General features: G+C 34.2%; 1 protein-coding gene across 1 annotated transcript in view; it reads right to left on the bottom strand.

Annotated features, from left to right (window-relative positions):
• EYS (eyes shut homolog) overlaps window positions 1-24,709 on the bottom strand; it is a 1,660,061-nt gene that overhangs the window by 1,114,155 nt on the left and 521,197 nt on the right. Inside the window, 1 exon segment of the mRNA XM_065888819.1 lies at window positions 8,712-8,857. Within this exon segment, the coding sequence (XP_065744891.1) occupies window positions 8,712-8,857 (146 nt within the window).

Genomic DNA, 24,709 nt, shown 5'->3' with positions numbered 1-24,709 from the left:
ACCATGACAGCATCCACTGAGACAGAAAATACAGGGTGTGGAGCAGGGTTGGGCTAACCCATCAGTATTGGGGGATTGGTTGGAGGTATCATATGGAAATCCAAGTGGAAATGTTGAGCAGTTATTTGAGTATATGAGTTGAGAGTTCAGGGGAGAGTCCAGAACTTATGAAAACAATTTTGTTAATTATCAGTATATGTATGATACTTAAACAAACAAAAACCTGGATGGAATCCCTTAAGGGATGAATGTATTTAGAGAAGGGAGAGGAGGAATGAAGTTCTGAACAGGTACAGTATTCACCAGAGGAGACAGAAAACAGTGAAGAAATTAGTGATTGTAGGAACATGGAATGCAAGTCTAGAAAGTGTTTAAGTAGAAGGAATGTGTAAAATGCTTCTGAAAATATGACTAAAATGAGGAAGGAGAATTTGCTTTTGAATTTGTCCATGTAGTTCTAGTTGGTGACCTACGATGTGAAGAGTTCCATTTTAGTCTTGGGATTAAAAGCAACTTGGGAATAGGTTTGAAGGGAATGGTAAGTTAGGAAATGGATACTCAATATAGACAACAGATTTGATAATTCTTTTTTTTTAATTTTTATTGGAGTATAGTTGCTTTACAATGTTGAGTTAGTTTCTACTGTATAGCAAAGTGAATCACCTATACATATACATATATCCCTCTTTTTTGGATTTCCTTTGCATTTAGGTCACTGCAGAGCATTGAGTAGAGTTCACTCTGCTATACAATAGGTTCTCATTAGTTATCTATTTTATACATAGCATCAATAGAGTATATATGTCAATCCCAATCTGCCAATTCATCCCACCACCACCTCTTACCTCCTTGTGATCCATATGTTTGTTCTCTACATCTGTGTCTCTATTTCTGCTTTGTAAACAAGATCATCTATACCACTTTTTTTCAGGTTCCACATACATGTGTTAATATATGATATTTGTTTTGCTCTTTCTTATTTACTTCATTCTTTCTGACAGTCTCTAGGTCCACCCACATCTCTACAAATGACCAAATTTCATTCCTTTTTGTGGCTGAGGGACATTCCATTGTATATATGTACCACATCTTCTTTATCCATTCCTTCTTTGATAGACATTTAGGTTGTTTCCATGTCCTGGTTATTGTAAATAGTGCTGCAATGAACGTTGGAGTGCATGTGTCTTTTTGAATTATGGTTTTCTCAGGGTATATGCCCAGTAGTGGGATTGCTGGGTCACATGATTGTTCTATTTTTAGTTTTCTAAGGAACCTCCATACTGTTCTACATAGACAGCTCTCCTTTTGCTTAAGGAGGTAAAAGCCCAGTCATCAGAAAACTATAAGATACTGATGAAAGAAATCATCTTTATTCATCAGGGAGATTGTTCCATAATTTTCCTTTTTTGTAGTATATTTGTCTGTTTTTGGTATAAGGGTGATGGTGGGCTCATAGAATAAGTTTGGGATTGTTCTTTACTCTGCAATTTTTTGGAAGAGTTTGAGAAAGATGGGCATTAGCTCTTCTCTAAATGTTTGATAGAATTCACTTCTAAAGCCATCTGGTCCTGAACTTTTGTCTGTTGGAAAAATTTTAATCATGGTTTCAATTTCATTAGTTGTGATTGGTCTGTTCATATTTTCTGTTTCTTCCTGGTTCAGTCTTGGAAGCTTATACCTTTCTAAGAATTTGTCCATTTCTTATAGGTTGTCCATTTTATTGGCATAAAGTTGCTTATAGTAGTCTCTTATGATGCTGTGTATTTCTGCGGTGTCCATTGTAACTTCCCCTTTTTCATTTCTAATTTTATTGATTTGAGTCTTCTCCCTCTTTTTCTTGATGAGTCTGGCTAAAGGTTTATCAATTTTGTTTATCTTCATGAAGAACCAGGTTTTAGTTTTATTGATCTTTACTATTGTTTTCTTTGTTTCTATTTCATTTATTTCTGCTCTGATATTTATGATTTCTTTCCTTCTACTAACTTTGGGTTTTGTTCGTTCTTCTTTGTCTAGTTCCTTTAGGTGTAAGGTTAGATTGCTTAATCAAGACAATATGGTACTGGCACAAAAACAGAAATATAGATCAATGGAATAGGAAAGAAAGGTCAGAGATAAACCCACACACTTATGGCCAACTAATCTATGACAAAGGAGGCAAGGATATGCAGTGGAGAGAAGACAGTCTCTTCAATAAGTGGTGCTGGGAAAACTAGACAGCTACATGTAAAAGAAAGAAATTAGAACACTCCCTAACACTATACTCAAAAATAAACTCCAAATGGATTAAAGACCTAAATGTAGGAGTGGACACTATAAAACTCTTAAAGGAAAACATAGGAAGAACAATCTTTGACATAAACCACAGAAAGAACAGTTTTGACCCACCTCCTAGAGTAATGGAAATAAAAACAAAAATAAACAAATGGGACCTAATGGAACTTAAAAGCTTTTGTACAGCAAAGGAAACTACAAACAAGATAAAAAGACAACCCTCAGACTGGGAGAAAATATTTGCAAAACAATCAATGGACAAAGGATTAATCACAAAAATATATAAACAGCTCATGCAGCTCAATATTTAAGAAAACAAACAACCCAATCAAAAAATGGGCAGAAGACCTAGATAGACATTTCACCAAAGAAGACATACAGGTGGTCCAGAAGCACATGAAAGGCTGCTTAACATCATTAACTTTTAGAGAAATGCAAATCAAAACTACAATGAGGTATCACCTCACACCAGTTAGAATGGGCATCATCAAAAAATCTGCAAACAACAAATGCTGGAGAGGGTGTGGAGAAAAGGGAACACTCCTACACTGTTGGTGGGATTGTAAATTGATAGAGCCACTATGGAGAACAGTATTGAGGTTCCTGAAAAAACTAAAAATAGAATTACCATATGACCCAGCAATACCACTACTGGGCATATACCCAGAGAAAATCATAATTAAAAAAGACACATGCACCCCAATGTTAAATGAAGTACTATTTGCAATAGCCTGGTCATGGAAGCAACCTAAATGCCCACTGACAGATGAATGGTTAAAGAAGATGTGATACATATATACAATGGAATATTAATTAGCCATAAAATGAAAGGAAATTGGGTCATTTGTAGATACATGGATGGACCTGGAGACTGTCATACAGAGTGAAGTAAGTCAGAAAGAGAAAAACAAATATTGTATATTAATGTATATATGTGGAATCTAGAAAAATGGTAGAGATGAACCAGTTTCAAGACAGAAATAGAGATAAAAATGTAGAGAACAAATGTATAGACACCAAGGGGGGAAATCGGAGGGGGTGTTGGTGGGATGAATTGGGAGACTGGGATTCATATATATACACTAATATGTATAAAATAGATAACTAATAAGAACCTGCTGTATAAAAAATAAATAAAACAAAATTTAAAAAGAAAAAAAGAAATCAAAGATGACAAAAACAGATGGTGAGACATACCATGTTCTTAGATTGGAAGAATCAGTATTGTGAAAATGACTATAGTACCCAAAGCAAACTACAGATTCAATGCAAGCCCTATCAAATTATCAATGGCATTTTTCACATAATTAGAACAAAAAAAATTACAATTTGTATGGAAACACAAAGGACCTCGAATAACAAAAGCAATCTTGAGAAAAAAATAATGGAGATGGAGGAATCAGACTCCCTGTCTTCAAACTATACTACAAAGCTACAGTAATCAAGACAGTATAGTATTGACACAAAAACAGAAATATAGATCAATGGAACAGGATAGAAAGCCCAGAGATAAGCCCAGAGATTAGGTGACTTATGGTCACCTAATCTATGACAAAGGAGGCCACAATATACAATGGAGCAAAGGCAGCCTCTTTAATAATTGGTGCTGGGAAAACTGGACAGCTACATGTAAAAAAATGAAATTAGAACACTCCCTAAACCAAACACAAAAATAAACTCAAAATGGATTAAACACCTAAATGTAAGCCCAGACAGTATAAAACTCTTAGAGAAAACCATAGGCAGAACACTCTTTGACATAAATCGCAGCAAGATCTTTTTTGACCCACCTCTTAGAGTAATGAGAATAAAAACAAAAATAAAAATATGGGACCTAATTAAACTTAAAAGATTTTGCACAGCAAAGGAAACCATAAACAATACAAAAAGACAGCCCTCAGAGTGAGAGAAAATATTTGCAAATGAAGCAGCTGACAAAGGATTAACCTCCAAAATATACAAACAACACATGCAGTTCAATATCCAAAAATGAACAACCCAATCAAAAAATGGGTTGAAGACATAAATAGACATTTCTCCAAAGGAGATAAACAGCTGGCTGACAAACACATGAAAAATGCTCAACATTACTAATCATTAAAGAATGCAAATCAAAACTACAATGAGACCTCACTTCACACTGGTCAGAATGGCCATCATCACAAAATCTACAAACAATAAAGGCTGGAGAGTGTGTGTAGAAAAGGGAACCCTCTTGCACCGTTGGTGAGAATGTAAATTGATACAGATTTGACAATTCTGTTTAAAAAAAAAGAAATGTAGTTTAATAAGCATATAAAAAGGGAAAGATTCAAAAATGAGATGAGAAAGAGGTTAATATCAATATTTATATGCTGGTAGTAGTGACATAGTATGGATGAAGGAATTTATGTTGCAGAAAATAATGTCAGGATGAATGTCTTTTAATGATAGGTGATAGAGGACAGAAGTAATTTACCGGTGGAAGGGATAACCACAGACAGGAACAGGGAAACCAGAGAAAAGCACAGTGTATGACTGCAGATCTCTGCAGGATGCTAGTTGTTAGTGGGAAGAGAAAGAAGTTCTCTTCTGATCACTTTTACTTTCTCAGGAATATGAGAGACAAATATTTAAACTGAAATTTAAATAGAGGGAAGATTGATGGGAATTTAAAAAGAAAAGAGAGAGCCAGAAATAATAAGCTAGGATGCTGGGAAACTGGATTGATTAGTGAGAAGCAGCATCTGTCAGAGGCACCAACGGCTTCCTTGAGGTCTGTGGTCAGGAAGTCAAAGTAAGAGCAACCAATGTAGAGTGTGAGAGTCTGTGTGTGTGTGTGTATGCATACTTGTATTTTTTCCTCCTGTTCTCTGCCACCCATGTGAATGAAAAATATATGGGAGGTTGGGATTAACTTCAGGATAGAGGTGTTTTGATATGAGTGTTATGGAAGGAGACAGAGGCAGGATAATGCAAGTAAGGCAGTGGTTATAACTGTGAGTCATGGAATTAGGTTGGGAAAAAGGAGATAGGGATCTGGTAGGAGGAAGAGGCAAAAATGAGGTTTGAATGTGGCGTCAGTGAACAAGAATTCTTGAGAGAGCTTTGAGTTTCCTGCTCACCTCTTCAGCCAGTGCCATGCTGTGCTGTTTCCACTGGCTGAAGCACATCTCTTAATGGTTCTATTATGTATAAAACATAAATATCTGTTATTAGAGAAATATTCTCACCTTTATAGTTTATTAAGTACAATTTTGATTTTTGATATCTCTTAATCTATTTCTTTATCTATACACATATATATGTATCTACCAATATATAAATGGCATTTCAATCTTAATCCAAACCAGTTTTTTTCAAGGCCTTTTCTGATTGCTTTCTTTAAATTCACCTCCCCATCTCCTAACCTTATCCCAGCCTTTTATAATCTCTTTTCTACATAATTTTTCCCTATGGCAATTAATATATCTGTTCTATACCATGTTAAGTTATGATCTCTCTCAAATATATGTATATTAAGGAGAGAGTAAATATGAATGAATTAATTTGTATGATCATAGCTTTCTAGAAGAAGTATAAGAATTGAATCCTCCAAACCTTCCAGGAAACAGTTTAGCAGCTGCCAGTCTCTGACACATCTGGCCTGAAATGAAGGCTAAATCAACTCAGAATTGACTACATCTACAGAGACACTTTGGTTACATCAGTTACTGCGTAGTGATTTCAACGGAGGGGTCATAGCAGACCACCAAACCAGGTGTGAGACCCCCTTCACAATGGCCTGTGAGTTGGGCATTTGTAAACTTCCAACAAATCTTTCTGAAATTAGGAAGAAAACTAATTTATTCCAATATGAGAAGCCTACAATACAGTTAATGAAAAAGCAAGCATAATTTTCTGAATACAAAATTCAAATTTTCCTTGGAAAACAGGCCACACAAAATCCAATTTAGAGCTTGAAAGGAAGCCCATGGAATCATTATTCCTTAAGTGGCCTTCCCAAGAATCAGTTATACATATGTGCTATATGAATATGGGTTTATGTGAGCATCATCCCAAAAAAGCTTGAGACCCCAAAATAACTGAAAATACAGTGTTTCAGAACCCAATGAATCAATGAGAGGAAGTTGAAGATTTTTCATTAAAAATAAAAAGGGGCATAATTTGACTCATCAATGATTTATAAAATGATATTTAGTTCAGTGATACACTTTTCTATTTATATTTTATTAACTGTTCATCATTCATGAATATTTATGGAGCACATACGAGGTGAGGGCATTTCTCACCACCTCTGCTGGGCAGTGCTAATCTAACTCACTATAATCTGTCACCTGGACCATTTCCAAAGCTTTCTGATAGGCCTCGCTGCTTCTATTACTGAAACTCTCTACTTCATTCTCTACACAGGAGTCAGCATCATTTAATGAGCATGTAACTTAAAAGCAAACAGAATGTAAAAATTAAACCTTTCATTTTCAATCTCACTCTGTCCTCAAATTACTGCTCCATTTCTTGTTTCCTTCTTTAAAAATAAAAATATTCGTTTAATAAACTGTGTATTCATCTCAGCACTTTTCTCACATTTTCTCTTAAATCCACTTCAAACAGAATTTTGCACCCTCCACTCCAGCAAAACTGCTTCCTTGACAGTGTCACCAATGACGTTTGTATTGCTAATGCCAATGGTTAATACTTAGTCCTTATTTTACTTGACATAATAATATTTGACAACATTGATCACTCCCTCTACATGAAATAATTTACATGCCTTTCCAAACTCTATCTGCTCTTGTTTTTCCTCCTGTATCACTGACTGCTCTTTTAAATTTCCTTTGCGAGTTCTTCCTTCTCTCCTGGAACCCTAAATATCGCAGTGCCTCTGGGCTCAGTCCTTGGTCCTCTTCTCTCTTCTATCCACACTCACTCTTTTGTGAGCCTACCCAGCACCACAGTTGTATATCTGAAGACCCCCACATGTATATTTCAATTGGAGACCACCTCATACCGCCAACTGTGCACTCAGCTTCTCCACTGGGGTGCCTAATTGGCAACTCAATCTTAGATTTTGAAACAATGCTAAGAACCATAGCTTTCAGTGAAATAGGTTGTGAAAAGAAAAACAAAAAACACATTAATCCTTCAAATTTTAGGATGAATTTAAAGTATCAGAACAATGTGTTATATCAAGTAATTTTACAAAACATGTTTCTCAGTAGTATTCAGCTCCGTGTGTCATTTCTTATTTTAACAATGTTAGTGTGGTAGCAGCTGCAAAACAATAGCATGGGGAATGGTATTGCTATTTGGATATGTGTGGTCCCAAGTACAAATCTCAGTCATTTGGACGATGAGGGACAATATGAAAGTTAGAAAAGATACTTTTATAGCCAGAATGTATTGCTTCTTATTTATGTAATAACATCTGTAGACTGTAGTTCAATTTTTTTTTCTTTAATTTCAGCCAAGACTTCTGTGTCTGTAACAATTGTTACCAAGGTAACCTTTTCTGAAGCTATCATTATTCCCCAGGAAGACACCTGTATATATTTTCTTCAGGGGTCAGCTTCCTATTGCTTTTGACCACTTATTCGCTGGAAATGCTTCTAGTTCTTTATCAGTTTTGCTTTTCAATATCAGTTCTATTTGTCTAGTTTTTTGTTTTTTTGTTTTTTGCTTTTTACTCCTAAGAGTATAGAATCTAATATTAGATTCACTTAGCCAGCTTCTCTCAGGAAAGAAACCCAGAAGATCCCAGTGGTGAAGAATTCAGACATTAATAAATTATGATTTGAGATTTGAATACATTCTTGCTGGGTCCACATAATTAATATTTGTATGCCAAAACAATATAGCTTTTTGTATTTCATAAAAGCAAATTCTCAGCAGAAGTTTAGAGGGCTAATGTTCTTTCCTAAGTTCATTGATGACTTTTGCATTTATTTTTGGATAGAATTTATGTTGTGGAATGATTGATATTGAGGCAACAGGCTCCAAATCATATTTTTCTCCTGGAACTTTAAATTCACAAGGGCTCCTGGATTGATTTCTAGCATATAAGTATGTTTAAAAGAGCTAAACTTACTCTTTATATTTTTTTAAAGTAACATTTGTATAATGGATATAACAGTACTATTTCTCTTAGATTATTCATACAACAATGTCTTTTCTGTATTACAAGCATATAAACATACTTTAGATAAACTTCAATTCAAAAAAGCATAAAAATGTAAAATACCTTGATGTATAATTCATATATTTCTTAATGTTTAGTAAATTTTAGATTAAAAAGCATAAATTTTGTTTTTACTAGTTTCTTTTACAAGAGACAAAGAGCCTCTTGATCCTCCTGCCCCACTTGCATGGAACAGGTTAGTTCAGGATTTGCAGAGTAGATATGAGGATGCCAGTTATTTACAACCAACATGTTGATACAGACAGAGCAGGTAGAAATTTACCTGAATAACCAGGAGCACAGAGGCAGATGTATCCACCTGTTCTTTTGACACAATTTTCTCCATCGGGACAAGGTGAGATTTCACATTCATTTATATCCAGTTCACAGAAAGATCCGTGATACTCAGGTTCACAATTACATAGAAATCTAGAGAAAAAAAGAGAAATAATGTAACAACAAATAGCATTTCATTATATACATAATTCATATATATATTAAATTTCAGACTTTTAACTAAATTTACAGAAATTGAAATATTTTCATTTAATTTTTTTCTTTGAAGAAAATACAATTCACCTTTATTGGTTTAAAACCTCGGGAGTTCCCCAAGTCAAATTATAAACTGACCCCATATAGAGAGAGCAAGAATAAACCAAAGAAAGAGTCAGACCACCCCAGATCAGTAGACGGCAGGTTTAATACGTAAGGGAACTTAAGTTAGAGACTTGTCTTGGGAGGTCACAAGATGAGTAGATCTCTGAACCTGCCCACCAGAATCTTGTTAGGAGCCTCCCATTGCCCTGGTCCATCTCATGAGTCAACCAAAGGTCCAACAATCTTCTAGATATTTTTCTCCTTAAAAGTTCTTTATTTGGGAGTGTTTTTTTAAATGAATGTATTTGGGTAAAAAATTACTGGAATTTCATAGATACTATTGACCTTAATTCTGTACCTGTATTTCTTTTGTTATAGTATAAATATCACCTTTAACTACATTCTATGTTGAAAATTGAAAATTATTCTCTCCATGGATTGAATAACATTTTTTCCTGATACTAAAGTCCTTCTGATTAATTTTTTTTAAATCCTTTTAACAAAACAATTTCATTAGTGATTAATTATAGTAGCAGATGTTGCAGAAATTGAATGTTATTCAATGATTAGATGTTGGGTTCAAAGTGTCATGAACTTAATGGGCAGAGGGACTCTCAAAAGCCTTGTCCTTGAGAATGACTTCCAGAAACTTCATCTGACCCCCCTTTCAATGTCCAGCTGTCTCCTCTTTATCTTATGCATCAGCATCTGATGACTCTGAGTTGCTGAGTTCAGATTTGTTCTCAACTCTTATTTGGAAGTATTTCTTTGTTCTTATGAGTATTTCCTTCTATTGAGTCAGATCCTGTCTCAATTGACTCTTGACTGCTTTCCTCTGTAGTCTAAGCTGTGGCAGCTATAGATATAAGTACATGTGGCAAGATCACTTTGAATGTATTCTCAGTTTCTTCTTGGATATTGTGCCCACCAAGTTTATGTTTAAACATCTAGTCAGTCTGTATCTGTTTGCCAGAAGGGAGAAGACCAATCCTCCTTAGATGAATTGTGACTAGTTTTAGTTATGTGTTGGTGGAATAGCATCAGTAAAAGCAACAACCAAATAATTGATGATAAAACAAATAAATAATGTTAGAGGAAGAAACAAGTAATTTAGTCTTTCCTAATTTAACTTCTATATTCATAAAAATATTAATGAAAACATGGAATGAATTTCTATAGATAAAATTAAATTGAGAGAAAAGTGCACTTAGCAAAACAAGCTCTATATAGTTGCAATTCTCCCCCATCTTGTAGAAGTCTAGAAAAAAGCTTTATCAAATATCCTTTCAATGCTTTTTTCTTTCTTTTGGCTGCACCATGGCATGTAGGATCTTAGTTACCTGACCAGGGATCGAACCCATGCCCCCTGCAGTGGAAGCACAGAGTCTTAACCATTGGATGATCAGGGAAGTCCCTCAGTGTTTTTGAGACAGATTTTTATTCTGATTTTCTGAGGAAACCTCTTCCTAATTGTTTCGACATAATCATAATTTCAACAAAAATCATAACCACCAGAAATCTAATATATCCAAGCTCCCCATTCACCACACATTAATTTACTGAATGCCAAACATTAGTCATATACCCAGATCCAAGTGTAAATAAGCTTGGTTTTGCTTTTGAAAGTCTCATAGACAATTTAAGGACATGGACATGTAAACCAGGACAGTAAAGATATGCCAGTAAAGACAGGTGCACAATCCTATAAAAGCAGAGCTAACTTCTAGAGAAAGTGACAGAAAAGGTTTAACCAATTAATCATAAAGAAAGAGTGGAATCTTTGAATCTGTTGGACAGAACACATTAAAATTGCATGTCTAATGTCATGCTGGTATAAGAGAGTACTGTACTTCTCAAGAGCTCTCAACATGGTAGGGAAATGACTGTAACCACTTTTTTAGGGTAACGTTAATCCAGTTACTATGACTCCCTGAAGGTATGTTCAAATGGGGAAAATTTTCCCCATCTCCACTATCTCACTAATATCTTCCTATCCATAAAGAATCTTGTAAATGCTTGCTAAAATCAAGATATACTTGCTAATGATATTGTCCTTAATTGCTGTTGTCTGTTCTCAGTGAACCCATGATGATTCCAAGTGATCATAGAGTAGGCTGGAGCTGGGCACAGTGTTCTCAGATGTGGCAGTAAAAGATATGTCCAGGACATAAATTTTTTCATACTGATAAACTTGAAAATGTTGTATTACTACAAAATACATAATATAATGATTTTAATTTCAATTTATACATTTGTTGCATGTACTTAGGACAGTTCTATCATATTTCCAAAAGTTGCAAAATCTACTTGGTAGTCTGAAATGTTGAATATTAGAAGTTATTTTAGGACATCTTTCTTGTCAATGATAGATTTATAATAATGACCACTGACTTTCTCAATCTAATCTAAATAGCAATTTATTCATTAAATTTATAGAGCTTCCTCTCTTTCTGTTTCTCCTTTATTTCTCTCATTTTAAAAATGAAGAAATATCCATATCCCTTGTCTTTTGCCACCCAAATTTCATTTTCTGTGATTATAGAAAGGTTCCTGAGTGGTTTCATGATCAAATCAGTACCCTAGAATCTGGAGATTTCAACCAACTTAAAATAAGAGATGTTCTTCATTGATGGCTCTAACTGAATCATCTCTATATAATTTGCCAAATGGTACTTTTCTAACTCATCATTTATTCTACATTTACCAGATGACTTTTGACTGTTAGGAGGAGCTTTTCATTTTCTTTCATTCATTTATTCATTTGTTGATTTATTCAGTTATTGATTTGTAGCTATATGAATTCATGATTTTTATTTTATTCACTGTGTCAAATATATAACTATTGTATTGATTTTGATACTCAGTTTGTGTGAGATTCGGATAGTGGGAACCTCTTCAAGCTGTCTCGAATCTTTTTGACCCATCTCCATCATTCTTTGAGCACTTGCTTACTTTCTAGAAGGATGTTCCAGGTTTATCTTACATTTTTCCAGTCCTAGATGTGAAATCAGCCATTTCTCCTAGGAGTCCTGGCTCCTTTAAGTGAAGAGTGGTATTTAGAATTCAAGATAATTTGTATGTGTATGTGTGTGTGTGTGTGTGTGTGTATACACATATATGTGTGTCTGTATATGCATACATATATGTCCATATCTATATCTTTGTGTATGTGTGTATATATGTATATTATAAGCATACATATTAATGCATGAATGCATACTAACACCCCATTTCTAATTTGACATAATAGGATTCATTTTAGTTTAGCCAATTTCTATGTCTAAAATTCTTTATTATAACAATGAGAAATGCTGTTTTCATTATTTTAAACATATTATTACTTCCTCCATCAGTTAATGTGAAAATTTTCATGTTCTTTGTCTTCCTATGGTGAAGATGTGGGATTTTTTTTTTAATTGAAGTCTAATTGATTTACAATTGTATATTAGTTTCAGGGATACAAAATAGTGATTCAATATTTAATATATAATAAAATGATCACAATGATAAGTCTAATTACCATCTGTCACCATACAAAGTTATTACAATATTATTGGTTATATTCCCTGTGCTGTATGTTACATCCCTGTGACTTATTTATTTTACAACTGGAATTTTGTACCTCTTAAACCCCTTTATCTGTTTTACTCATCCTCCCACCTCCCACCCATCTGACAACCACCAATTTGTCCTTTCTGTCTGTGAGATATCACTTCACACCTTTCAGAATGGCTTTTAACAAAAAGACAAGAAATAACAAGGGTTGTCAAGGATGTGGAGAAAAGTGAACACTTGTGCACTGTTGGTAGGAAGATAAATTGTTGCAGCTGGTGTGGAAAACAGTATGGAGTTTTCTCAAAAAATAAAAAATAGAACTTCCATACAATCCAGAAATTCCCTTTCTAGGTATTTGCCCGAAGAAAATACTAATTTGAAAAGATATCTGCACCCTAGTGTTCAAAAGAGCATTATTTACTATAACCAAGATATGGAAGCAACCTAAATGTCCATCAACAGATGAATGGATAAAGAAGATGTAGTATTTACACACAGTGGAATATTATTAAACCATAAAAAATGAAATGCTACCATTTGCAAAAACATGGATGGACCTATAGTGTATTATGCTAAGTAAAATAAATCAGACAAAGAAAGACAAATTCCATGTGATTTTACTTATATGTGGAGTCTAAAATACAAAACAAATGAACATACACAAGAAAACCCATAATAGTTTTTGTTTGTTTGTTTGTCTGTGTGGTAGTTTTGAGAAGGTATGTCAAGAATAGATTTTCTTACTTACCCAGAATTATCCTTTGCTCATTTTTCAATTATAATTACCATCTAATGTTTAGCTTTGTGGATCCTTCTATAGTTTTTACTAAAACTTATATTCATTATCACATCACATTAGGGCAAATTTCCATGAAGATCAAATGTTTATTCCAGAATAGAGCTTCTACCTTGAATCTCTGTGTACAGTCTTTCCCAAGAAAATTAATGTATATATATGTACTCTCTTTCCCTCCTTCCCACTCTTCCCCCCATCTCCCTTTCTCTTTCTCTTTCCTCCCCACTCACCCCTACACCTCTCACTAGGAGAGGCAAGCACAGTGGTGAACACTCCCAATTTGTTCTCTCTGCACTTAACCTGGCCCTTCAGACACTTAGAAAATGAAAGTGCATGGTTGTGTCAAAGGATCCTCGACAGACATTTCCTCCTGCTGGCCTCTGGCTAAAGGACCCTATCCCTTCAGCACTTCCTTCTATTATTACCTGGGGAGGTACCCATCCCTTCTTTATTCAGAACACATCTACCTAGGATGAGGGAAAAAAGCAAAATTGAACCTTTTTATTAACATCTTAAGTGACCCATTTAATTTTATAATAGTTATTGTACTATATACTAAAAGTCTCTAAAACATTTCTTCTTTTTGATGAAACTTTAACCACTTTTAAAAGAATGCATATAGTAAACACATCCTACTTCAAAGAAACAATTAAGACCATGAAATATGTAATATATTATTTTTTCAAACTTTTCTTGATTTTTGAATTTTATTTTACTTTTTTTACAGCACGTTCTTATTAATTATCAATTTTATACATATTAGTGTATATATGTCAATCCCAATCTCCCAATTCCTCACACTACCACACCCCACCACCACTTTCTCCCCTTGGGGTCCATACGTTTGTTCTCTAAATCTGTGTCTCTGTTTCTGCCCTGCAAACCAGTTCATCTGTATCACTTTTCTAGGTTCCACATATATGCGTTAATATACGATATTTGTTTTTCTCTTTCTGACTTACTTCACTCTGTATGATAGCTTCTAGATCCATCCACATCTCTACAAATGACCCTAGATGCTCCAATTAAAAGATAAGCCTTTTATTTCAAAAGTTTCAGTGGAATTAAATAGGTTGTCAAGGTTTTGAACATTTTTGTTTAAATTTCTTTTAATTTGATAGTGATATAAAATTTTTTACTTATATTTTCAACGTACTTTTCCAATCACCAAAATGCATTTTAACAGGGGACTTCTGAAAAAACTTCAATACATTAAAATAAAGTTGAGATTAAGAAGAGTAATTGTAATTTACATGAGGCAATTTTTCCGTGATGAAAACAGATGGAAAGATGCAAGATAATCACAGAGGCATAGAGCCCTAAGATGAACCTCTGCTTTACATTAGTCTTTCATCTTGTTTTTTTATCTTACTTCAGATGAGTAAAGAATTAATAAGTAGAGAAATTGTTTTTATGCTTCTAGAAAGCTGACTTATTTTAAAATATAGTGACTGTATTGATTAAATCATATTAAAAGATCCAAGACAAAGTATAGAGGATTATTTTTTTAACATCTTTATTTGAGTATAATTGCTTTACAATGGTGTGTTAGTTTCTGCTGTATAACAAAGTGAATCAGCTATGCTTATACATATATCCCCATATCTCCTCCCGCTTGCACCCGCTCCCACCATCCCTATCCCACCCCTCCAGGTGTTCACAAAGCACCGAGCTGCTCTCCCTGTGCTATGCGGCTGCTTCCCACTATCTATTTCACATTTGGTAGTGTATGTATGTCCAAGCCATGCTCTCACTTCGTCCCAGCTTACTCTTCCCACTCCCCATGTCTTCAAGTCCATTCTCTATGTCTGTGCCTTTATTCCTATCCTGCCCCTAGGTTCTTCATAATTTTTTTTTATTCCATATATATGTGTTAGCATATAGTATTTGTTTGTCTCTTTCTGACTTACTTCACTCTGTATAACAGACCCTAGGTCCATCCACCTCACAACAAATAACTCAGTTTCGTTTCTCTTTATGGCTGAGTAATATTCCATTGTATATATGTGCCATATCTTCTTTATCCATTCATCTGTCAATGGACATTTAGGTTGCTTCCCTGTCCTGGCTATTGTAAATAGAGCTGAAATGAACATTGCAGTACATGACTCCTTTTGGATTATGGTTTTCTCAGGGTATATGCCCAGTGGTGGGATTTCTGGGTCATATGGTAGTTCTATTTTTAGCTTTTTAAGGAACTCCATACTGTTCTCCATAGTGGCTGTATCAATTTACATTCCCACCAACAGTGCAGCAGAGTTCCCTTTTCTCCACACCCTCTCCAGCATTTATTGTTTGTAGATATTTTGATGATGGGCGTTCTGATTGGTGTGAGGTGATACCACATTTTAGTTTTGATTTGCGTTTCTCTAATGATTAGTGACGTTGAGCATTCTTTCATGTGTTTGTTGGCAATCTGTATATGTTCTTTAGAGAAATGTATATTTAGGTCTTCTGCCTATTTTTGGATTATATTGTTTGTTTTTTTGATATTGAACTGCATGAGCTGCTTGTAAAATTTGGTGATTAATCCTTTGTCAGTTGCTTCATTTGCAAATATTTTCTCCCAGTCTGAGGGTTGTCTTTTCATCTTGTTTGTGCTTTCCATGGCTGTGCAAAAGCTTTTAAGTTACATTAGGTCCCATTTGTTTATTTTTGTTTTTATTTCCATTTCTCCAGGAGGTGGGTCAAAAAGGACCTTGCTATGATTTATGTCATAGAATGTTCTGCTTATGTTTTCATCTAAGAGTTTTATAGTGTCTGCCCTTACAGTTAGGTCTTTAATTCATTTCTAGTTTATTTTTGTGTATGGTGTTAGGGAGTGTTCTAATTTCATTCTTTTACAGGTAGCTATCCTATTTTCCTAGCACCACTTATTGAAGAGGCTGTCTTTTCTTCATTGTATATTCTTGCCACCTTTATCAAAAATAAGGTGACCTATGTACATGGGTTTATCTCTGGGCCCTCTATCCTGTTCCAGTGATCTATATTTCTGTTTTGTGCTGGTACCATACTGTCTGGATTACTCTAGCTTTGTAGTAGAGTCATAAGTCTGGGAGCCTGATTCATCCAGCTCCAGTTTTCTTTCTCAAGATTTCTTTGGCTATTTGGGGTCTTTTGTGTTTCCATACACATTGTGAAATTTTAGCCAGACCCATCAAGAGAAAAAGGGAGAAAACTCAAATCAATAGAATTAGAAATGAAAAAGGAGAAGTAAAAACTGACACTGCAGAAATACAAAGGATCATGAGAGATTACTACAAGCAACTATATGCCAATAATATGGACAAACTGTAAGAAATGGACACATTCTTAGAAAAAGCACAATCTTCTGAGACTGACCAGGAAGAAATAGAAAATATAAACAGACCAATCCCAAGCACTGAAATTGAGACTGTGATTAAAAATCTTCCAACAAACAAAAGCCCAGGACCAGATGACTTCACAGTTGAATTCTATTAAACATTTAGAGAAGAGCTAACACCTATCCTTCTCAAACTCTTCCAAAATATAACAGAGGGAGGAATACTCCCAAACTCATTCTATGAGGCTACCATCACCCTGATACCAAAACCAGACAAAGATGTTACAAGGAAAGAAAACTACAGGCCAATATCACTGAAGAACATACATGTAAAAATCCTCAAAAACATACTAGCAAACAAATCCAACAGCACATTGAAAGGATCATATACCATGATCAAGTGGGATTTATCCCAGGAGTGCAAGGATTCTTCAATATACGGAGATCAATCAATGTGACACCCCATATTAACAAATTGAAGGAGAAAAAACATGAATTTCTCAATAGATGCAGAGAAATCTTTTGACAAAATCCAACACCCTTTTATGATAAAAAACCTCCAGAAAGCAGGCATAGAGGGAACTTACCTCAACATAATAAAGGCCATATATGACAAGCCCACAGCAAACATCATTCTCAGTGATGAAATACTGAAACCATTTCCACTAAGATCAGGGACAAGACAAGGTTACCCATTCTCACCACTATTATTCCACAAAGTTTTGGAAGTTTTAGCCACAGCAATCAGAGAAGAAAAAGAAATAAAAGGAATGTAAATCAGAAAAGAAGAAGTAAAACTGTCACTGTTTGCAGATGGCATGATACTATACACAGAGAATCCTAAAGATGCTACCAGAAAACTACTAGAGCTAATCAATGAATTTGGTAAAGTATCGGGATACAAAATTAATGCACAGAAATCTCTAGCATTCCTATACACTAGTGATGGAAAATACGAAAAATAAATTAAGGAAACACTCCCATTTACCATTGCAACAAAAGGAATATAATACCTAGGAATAAACCTACCTAAAGAGACAAAAGACCCGTATGCAGAAGACAATAAGACACTGATGAAAGAAATTAAATATGATACAAACAGATGGAGAGATAAACCATGTTCTTGGATTGGAAGTATCAACATTGACAAAATGACGATACTACACAAAGTTATCTACAGATTCAATGAAATCCCTGTCAAACTACCAGTGGCATTTTTCACAGAAGTATAGAGTTTTTAATGAGAGTTTTGATTTAAAAATATTTTTGTAGTATTAAGATTTGACCTATATATATATATATATCAATAGATTATTTTATATGAAACCTACAGTCAAATCCAAAAATGAAACTATAAAATGTTGCTGGTGAAACTTTGCTATAAGGACTTCTTAGCCTGTGTTATAACAATTGAAATTTTGTGAGAATTTATAATACATTTTAATGCAATTTATTCCTTTTTCTTGTAACACTAAATCAGCATTCCTGAGCAACTCTTCTTTGTATGTAATGACATTTGTTAATAAAATAATTATTAATATTTTCTATTTGCAAAATGAATAAAGAGTCCTGTATTAAAATTTTATGAAGTTAAACACTCTAATATATTTTTTAAAAATAACCATTTATAAAATATGATATAAATCTTACTCTCTGTTCTTTAGTAAGTTTTCAGTTTTTAAGAGATACAGGCATGTTTAAGTATACAAGCATATGTAATAAAAAGTAAAAATAGTAGTTTGAACATTTGCACATAGAAAAATATCAAACTTAATATTAATCTAAGAGGATATTGAATACTCTATGATATGCATAGTTTACTTTTATGTTTCAATTTATCTACATCTTTAAGATGCTGTATTTTAAGGTGTTGTACATTCTGTGTACCTCAAACAAAATGAAAAGAAGGAAAGTATGCATATGGATTGTTCTTCTCTCTGCAATTTTTTGGAAGAGTTTGCGAAGGATGGGTGTTACCTCTTCTCTAAATGTTTGATAGAATTCTTCTGTGAAGCCATCTGGTCCTAGGCTTTTGTTTGTTGGAAGATTTTTAATCACAGTCTCAATTTTGGTACTTGTGATTGGTCTGTTCATATTTTCCATTTCTTCCTGGCTCAGTCTTGGAAGGTTGTGCTTTTCTAAGAATGTGTCCATTTCTTTCAGGTTGTCCATTTTATTGACATATAGTTGCTTGTAGTAATCTCTCATGATCCTTTGTATTTCTTCAGTGTCAGTTGTTACTTCTTTTTCATTTCTAATTCTATTTATTTGAGTCTTCTGTTTTCTACATAATATATTTTCTCCACAGAGTAATTATCTTTAAAATAGTCTTTTTTATGTCATTATTATAATTTTAGTATATAAGGCCATAGATTTAATCTGAAACAATGATGCTATGGCAAAATATTCAGTTGACTAGAAGTCATTCAGCTTAATAACTGGTTTCTAGGTAAAAATTTATAGAAAAATGTACACATTTTGATCTGTATTTAAATGCACCTTAACCAATCATTTTCAACTTTATAACAGTAAAACACTGTTAAAATCATGAACATCACACACTATAAAAGAATAGTGATAATGATTTGGCTATAATAATAGCAGCCAGCGTTTGAAAAAAATTTCTTCTTCTGTATTCTTTGAATGGAGCTGCCACTATTACTCTAATTGTTTGGGTGAATTCTCTATTTAGCTATACATTTTCAGTAGGTTGACATTATTGTTACTGACCTAAGTGAACTGATGAGTATAGCTTAAAAGGACATTATCTCTACTGAATATCAAACATAAATTGTCAACTGTCAAAAATCTCAATTACAGTATCCAGTTTTGCAATGACTTTGTATATGAATTGGGGCTGTCATCTACATGCTGTCATAGCTCAAGGAATTCGCCTTTAAATGATGTCATCAAGTATTAACTGTTTCAGACCTCAGATCCAATAACCAAGAGGAAGGAAGAGATTAAAAAATATGGAGGTAATCATGAAGGGTTTTGCAATAAATATCATTTTCAACATGTTTCTTGTTATAGTGTCTATAGTTTAATTCAATTTGTACTAAATATACAGATACAACACTTGGTTTTAAGTGAGTTGTTAGATTATTTCAATTTTTAAAAATATCTTTATTGGAGTATAATTGCTTTACATTGGTGTGTTAGTTTATGCTTTATAACAAAGTTAATCAGTTATACATATACATATGTCCCCATATCTCCTCCCTCATGTGTCTCCCTCCCACCCACCCACATCCCACCCCTCTAGGTGATCACGAAGCACCAAGCTGGTCTCCCTGTACTATGCAGCTGCTTCCCACTAGGTATCTATTTTACTTTTGGTAGTGTATATATGTCCACGCCAATCTCTCACTTTGTCCAAGCTTACCATTCCCACTCCCCATATCCTCAAGTCTATTTTCTAGTAGGTCTGCATCTTTATTCCCGTCTTGCCCCTAGGTTCTTCTGACCACTTTTTTTTCTTTTTTCTTTTTTTTTTTTTAGATTCCATATATATGTTTTAGCATATGGCATTTGTTTTTTCTCTTTCTGACTTACTGCATTCTGTATGACAGTCTCTAGGTCCATCCACCTCACTACAAATAACTCAGTTTCGTTGCTTTTTATGGCTGAGTAATATTCCATTATATATATATATATATATGCCACATCTTCTTTATCCATTCATCTGTTGATGGACACTTAGGTTGATTCCATGTCCTGGCTATTGTAAGTAGAGCTGCAATGATCATTTTGGTATATGACTCTTTATGAATTAATGGTTGTCTTAGGGTATATGCCCAGTAGTGGGATTGCTGTGTCGTATGGTAGTTATAATTTTAGTTTTTAAGGAACCTCCATTCTGTTCTCCATAGTGGCTGTATCAATTTACATTCCCATCAACAGTGCAGCAGAGTTCCTTTTCTCCACACCCTCTCCAGCATTTATTTTTTGTAGATATTTTGCTGATGGCCATTCTGACCAGTGTGAGATGATATCTTATTGTAGTTTTGATTTGCATTTCTCTAATGATTAATGATGTTGAGCATTCTTTCATGTGTTAATCTTTATATCTTCTTTAGAGAAATGTCTATTTAGGTCTTCTGCCCATTTTTGGATTGGGATTTTTGTTTTTCTCATATTGAGCTGCATGAATTGCTTGTATATTTTAGGAGATTAATCCTTTGTCAGTTGCTTCATTTGCAAATATTTTCTTCCAGTCTGAGGGTTGTCTTTTGGTCTTGTTTATGGTTTCCTTTGCTGTGCAAAAGTTTTTATGTTTCATTAGGTCGCATTTGTATTTTTTTGTTTTTATTTCCATTTCTTTAGGAGGTGGGTCAAAAAGGATCTTGTTGTGATTTATATCATAGAGTGTTCTGCCTATGTTTTCCTCTAAGAGTTTGGTGGTATCTGGCCTTATATTTAGGTCATTAATCCATTATGAGTTTATTTTTGTGTATGGTGTTTGTGTAGGTGTATGTTGTGTAGGTGTATGTTGTGTAGGTGTTCTAATTTCATTCTTTTACATGTAACTGTCCAGTTTTCCCAGAACCATTTATTGAAGAAGCTGTCTTTGCTCCACTGTATATTCTTGCCTCCTTTATCAAAGATAAGTTGACCACATGTGCATGGGTTTATCTCTGGGCTTTCTATCCTGTTCCATTGATCTATATTTCTGTTTTTGTGCCAGTACCATACTGTCTTGATTACTGTAGCTTTGTAGTATAGCCTGAAGTTAGGGAGCCTGATTCCTCCAGCTCCATTTTTCTTTCTCAAGATTGCTTTGGGTATTCGGGGTCTTTTGTGTTTCAATACAAATAGTGAAATTTTTTGTTTTACTTCTGTGAAAAATGCCAGTGATAGTTTGATAGGGATTGCCTTGATTCTGTTGATTGCTTTGGGTAGTAGAGTCATTTTCACAGTGTTGAGTCTTCCAATCCAAGAACATGGTATATCTCTCCATCTGTTTGTATCATCTTTAATTTCTTTCATCAGTGTCTTATAATTTTCTGCATACAGGTTTTTTGTCTCCTTAGGTAGGTTTATTCCTAGATATTTTATTATTTTTGTTGCAGTGGTAATTGGGAGTGTTTTCTTGATTTCACATTCAGATTTTTCAACATTAGTGTATAGGAATGCAAGAGATTTCTGTGCATTAATTTTGTATCCTGCCACTTTACCAAATTCATTGTCACTTCTAGACAAATTTATCTCTGGTTTTAATGAAATACCAATCAAAATCTCAGCAAGTTATTTTGTGGATTTTGACAAACTGAACCCAAAATTTGTATGGAAATGCAAAAGACCCAGTATAGCCCACACAATATTGTAGAAAAAAAAAAAAAAGTAGGAGGACTGACACTATTCAACTTGGAGACTTACTATAAAGCTCTGGTAATCAAGACCACATGGTATTATTAAATAATAGATAATAGACCAATGGAACAGAGTAGAGAGCTTAGAAGTAGAGTCCAATAGATACTGTCAACTCATCTTTGACAAAGTGGAGGAAGGCAATACAATGGAGAAAAGATGGTCTCTTCAATAAATGGTGCTGGATAAACTGGACGTCCACATACGAAAAACAAACAAACAAAACCCCATCTAGACAGAGGCATTATACTCTTCATAAAAATTAACTCAAAATGGATCACATACTTATTGCAAAATGAAAAATTATAAAACACCTCAAAGGTAATGAAAGAGAAAACCTAGATGACCTTGGGTAACGAAAGAAAAAAATCTAGATGATCTTGGGTTTGGTTATTTTGTAGATATGACACCAGGGGCATGATCTATGAGAGAAAGAACTGATAAGCTTGTCTTCGTTAAAGTTTTATAAAATCTGCTCTGTGAAAGACAATGTCAAGAGGATTACCTGACAAGCCACAGTCTGGAAGAGTGTATTTGCAAAAGACATGTCTAGTAAAGGACTGCCATCCAAAATATACAAAGAACTCTTAAAACTCAACAATAAGAAGACAAATAACCCAATTTAAAAATAGGCCAATGACCTTAACCAACCTCAACAAAGAAGACATAATGAGGTCAAATAAGCAATGAAAAGATTCTCCATATATGTCATCAGGGAAATGCAAATCAAAACAACAGTGAGATGCCACTACACACCTATTAGAGTGGCCAAAATCCAGAGCACTGACAACACTAAATGCTTGTGAGAATGTGAAGAAACAGAAGGTCTCATTCACTGTTGGTAGAAATAAAAACTGGAATAGTCACTTTGGAAGACAGCTTGGCAGGTTCTTACAATTTTTTTTTTACTAAACAATATGTTGCATGTATTATTCTGATAATTTTTCTTCCATTCTATCATATTTTCAATAAATATTTAAGTAATATATATTCTTAGGTAGTTAATTCATACTAAATAATTATATAGTTTTCTTTTATTGTCATATTACATTTTTGTTTACTTAGAATGTCTCTAAATTTTCATCACCGTAAACATGTCACAAATATGTAACCTTGTACATATCTCCTTGTACCTGTATTTAAGATTTCTCTAAGACATATACCTATCCATAACTTTATGATACTTTTCCCAACATAGCTCTTTATCCTCTCATGAGCAGTGGATTAGATTCGCCTTGGGAAGACAAAACATCTCACTTTATTTCAGTTTTCCTAATTATTTGTTGACTGCTTGTTTATTTGTTTACCTTTTGAATTGCTTGTGTGTGCTCTTTGCCCATGTTTTTTCATATCCTCTCACAGATTTCAGACAATGCTTAGTGCTCAGTTTTCTATGGCTCCTACTCAGGTGTTACAGAAAGCTTGTTGCCTCAAACTCAGGCCAAAGCAAGCTTGTTAGGCCCTGCCCAATTACACACTGAAAAGACAAAAGGGTGCTGTGTTGATGGCATTTTTTAAAATAGAATTTATTTTGTAGATTAGTTTAAAGTTCACAGCAAAATTAAGCAGAAAGTAGAGTTCCCACATAGCCCCTAACTACATACATGCAAAACTTCACCCACTGTCAACACTGCCCCCTCCTAGCAGAGTGGGATATTTATTATAAATAATGAACCCAATATTATCACTCAAGTCCATAGTTCACATTAAGGTTAAGTCATGGTACTGTATATTTTATGGATTTTGACAAAACTATAGTGCCTTGTGCACCACCATAGTGTACAGAAGAATTTCACTAACCTAAATATCTTCTGAGCTTCATCTACTCACCCCTCCATCTCCTCTAAAATCTGACAACCACTATCTTTTTATGGTCTCCATAGTTTTGCCTTTTCCAGAATGTTATGTAGTTGGAATAATAATAAATGTAAACTATTTTAGATTGTCTTCTCTTATTTAGTAATACACATTTAAGATTCCTCTCTGAGTTTTCATAGCTTGACATCTCCTTTCTTTTTAGTACTAATACCCCATTGTCTGGATGTACCACAGTTTATTTATACATTCATTTACTGATGAACATTTTGGCTGCTTCCGAGTTTTACAATTACGAATAAAACCACTATATAAATATCTGTTAGTAGTTTTTTGAGTGGAATATAAGTTTCAACAAATACCAAGTAGTGTGATTGTTGGATCATACTGTAAATTTTGTAAGAAACTGCTAAGCTGTCTCCCAAAGTGGCTGCCATTTCATTTTTAAGCAGAGAGAAATTGTCTTGGGGTTTCAAATATCCCCTATTTGTTACACTATCATCCTCAAAGGATGTCTCTGAATAGAGCCAGGCCTTAGGCTGGGGCACCTTTATTTCCTTCCCTAACTTTCTGACCTCTGGGGGGGATCTCTGGAAAAAGATGCTGGCACTGGGCAGTGCACCACTAATCTGGTGATCAAAAGCTATATTCAGAAAGCTCCAACATCTGTTTCATGTCTGAAGAGGCTGTATTTCAATCACAGCTCTGTCAGAATATTATATTGGCAGCAGTTTTTCCTAATCATGCGTTGAGCTTGAGGATTAATATGCACAAAAGCTCTTTAGTGATCTGTATGTTGGACTGTTACCTTGCTCACCAGTAGTAGTTGGTTATTTTCCATCAA

This window comes from Phocoena phocoena, chromosome 12, assembly GCF_963924675.1.
Source record: "Phocoena phocoena chromosome 12, mPhoPho1.1, whole genome shotgun sequence".
NCBI lineage: Eukaryota > Metazoa > Chordata > Mammalia > Artiodactyla > Phocoenidae > Phocoena > Phocoena phocoena.
The sequence above is the reverse complement of the archived record's forward strand: the minus strand, read 5'-3'. Positions and strand labels throughout refer to the sequence as shown.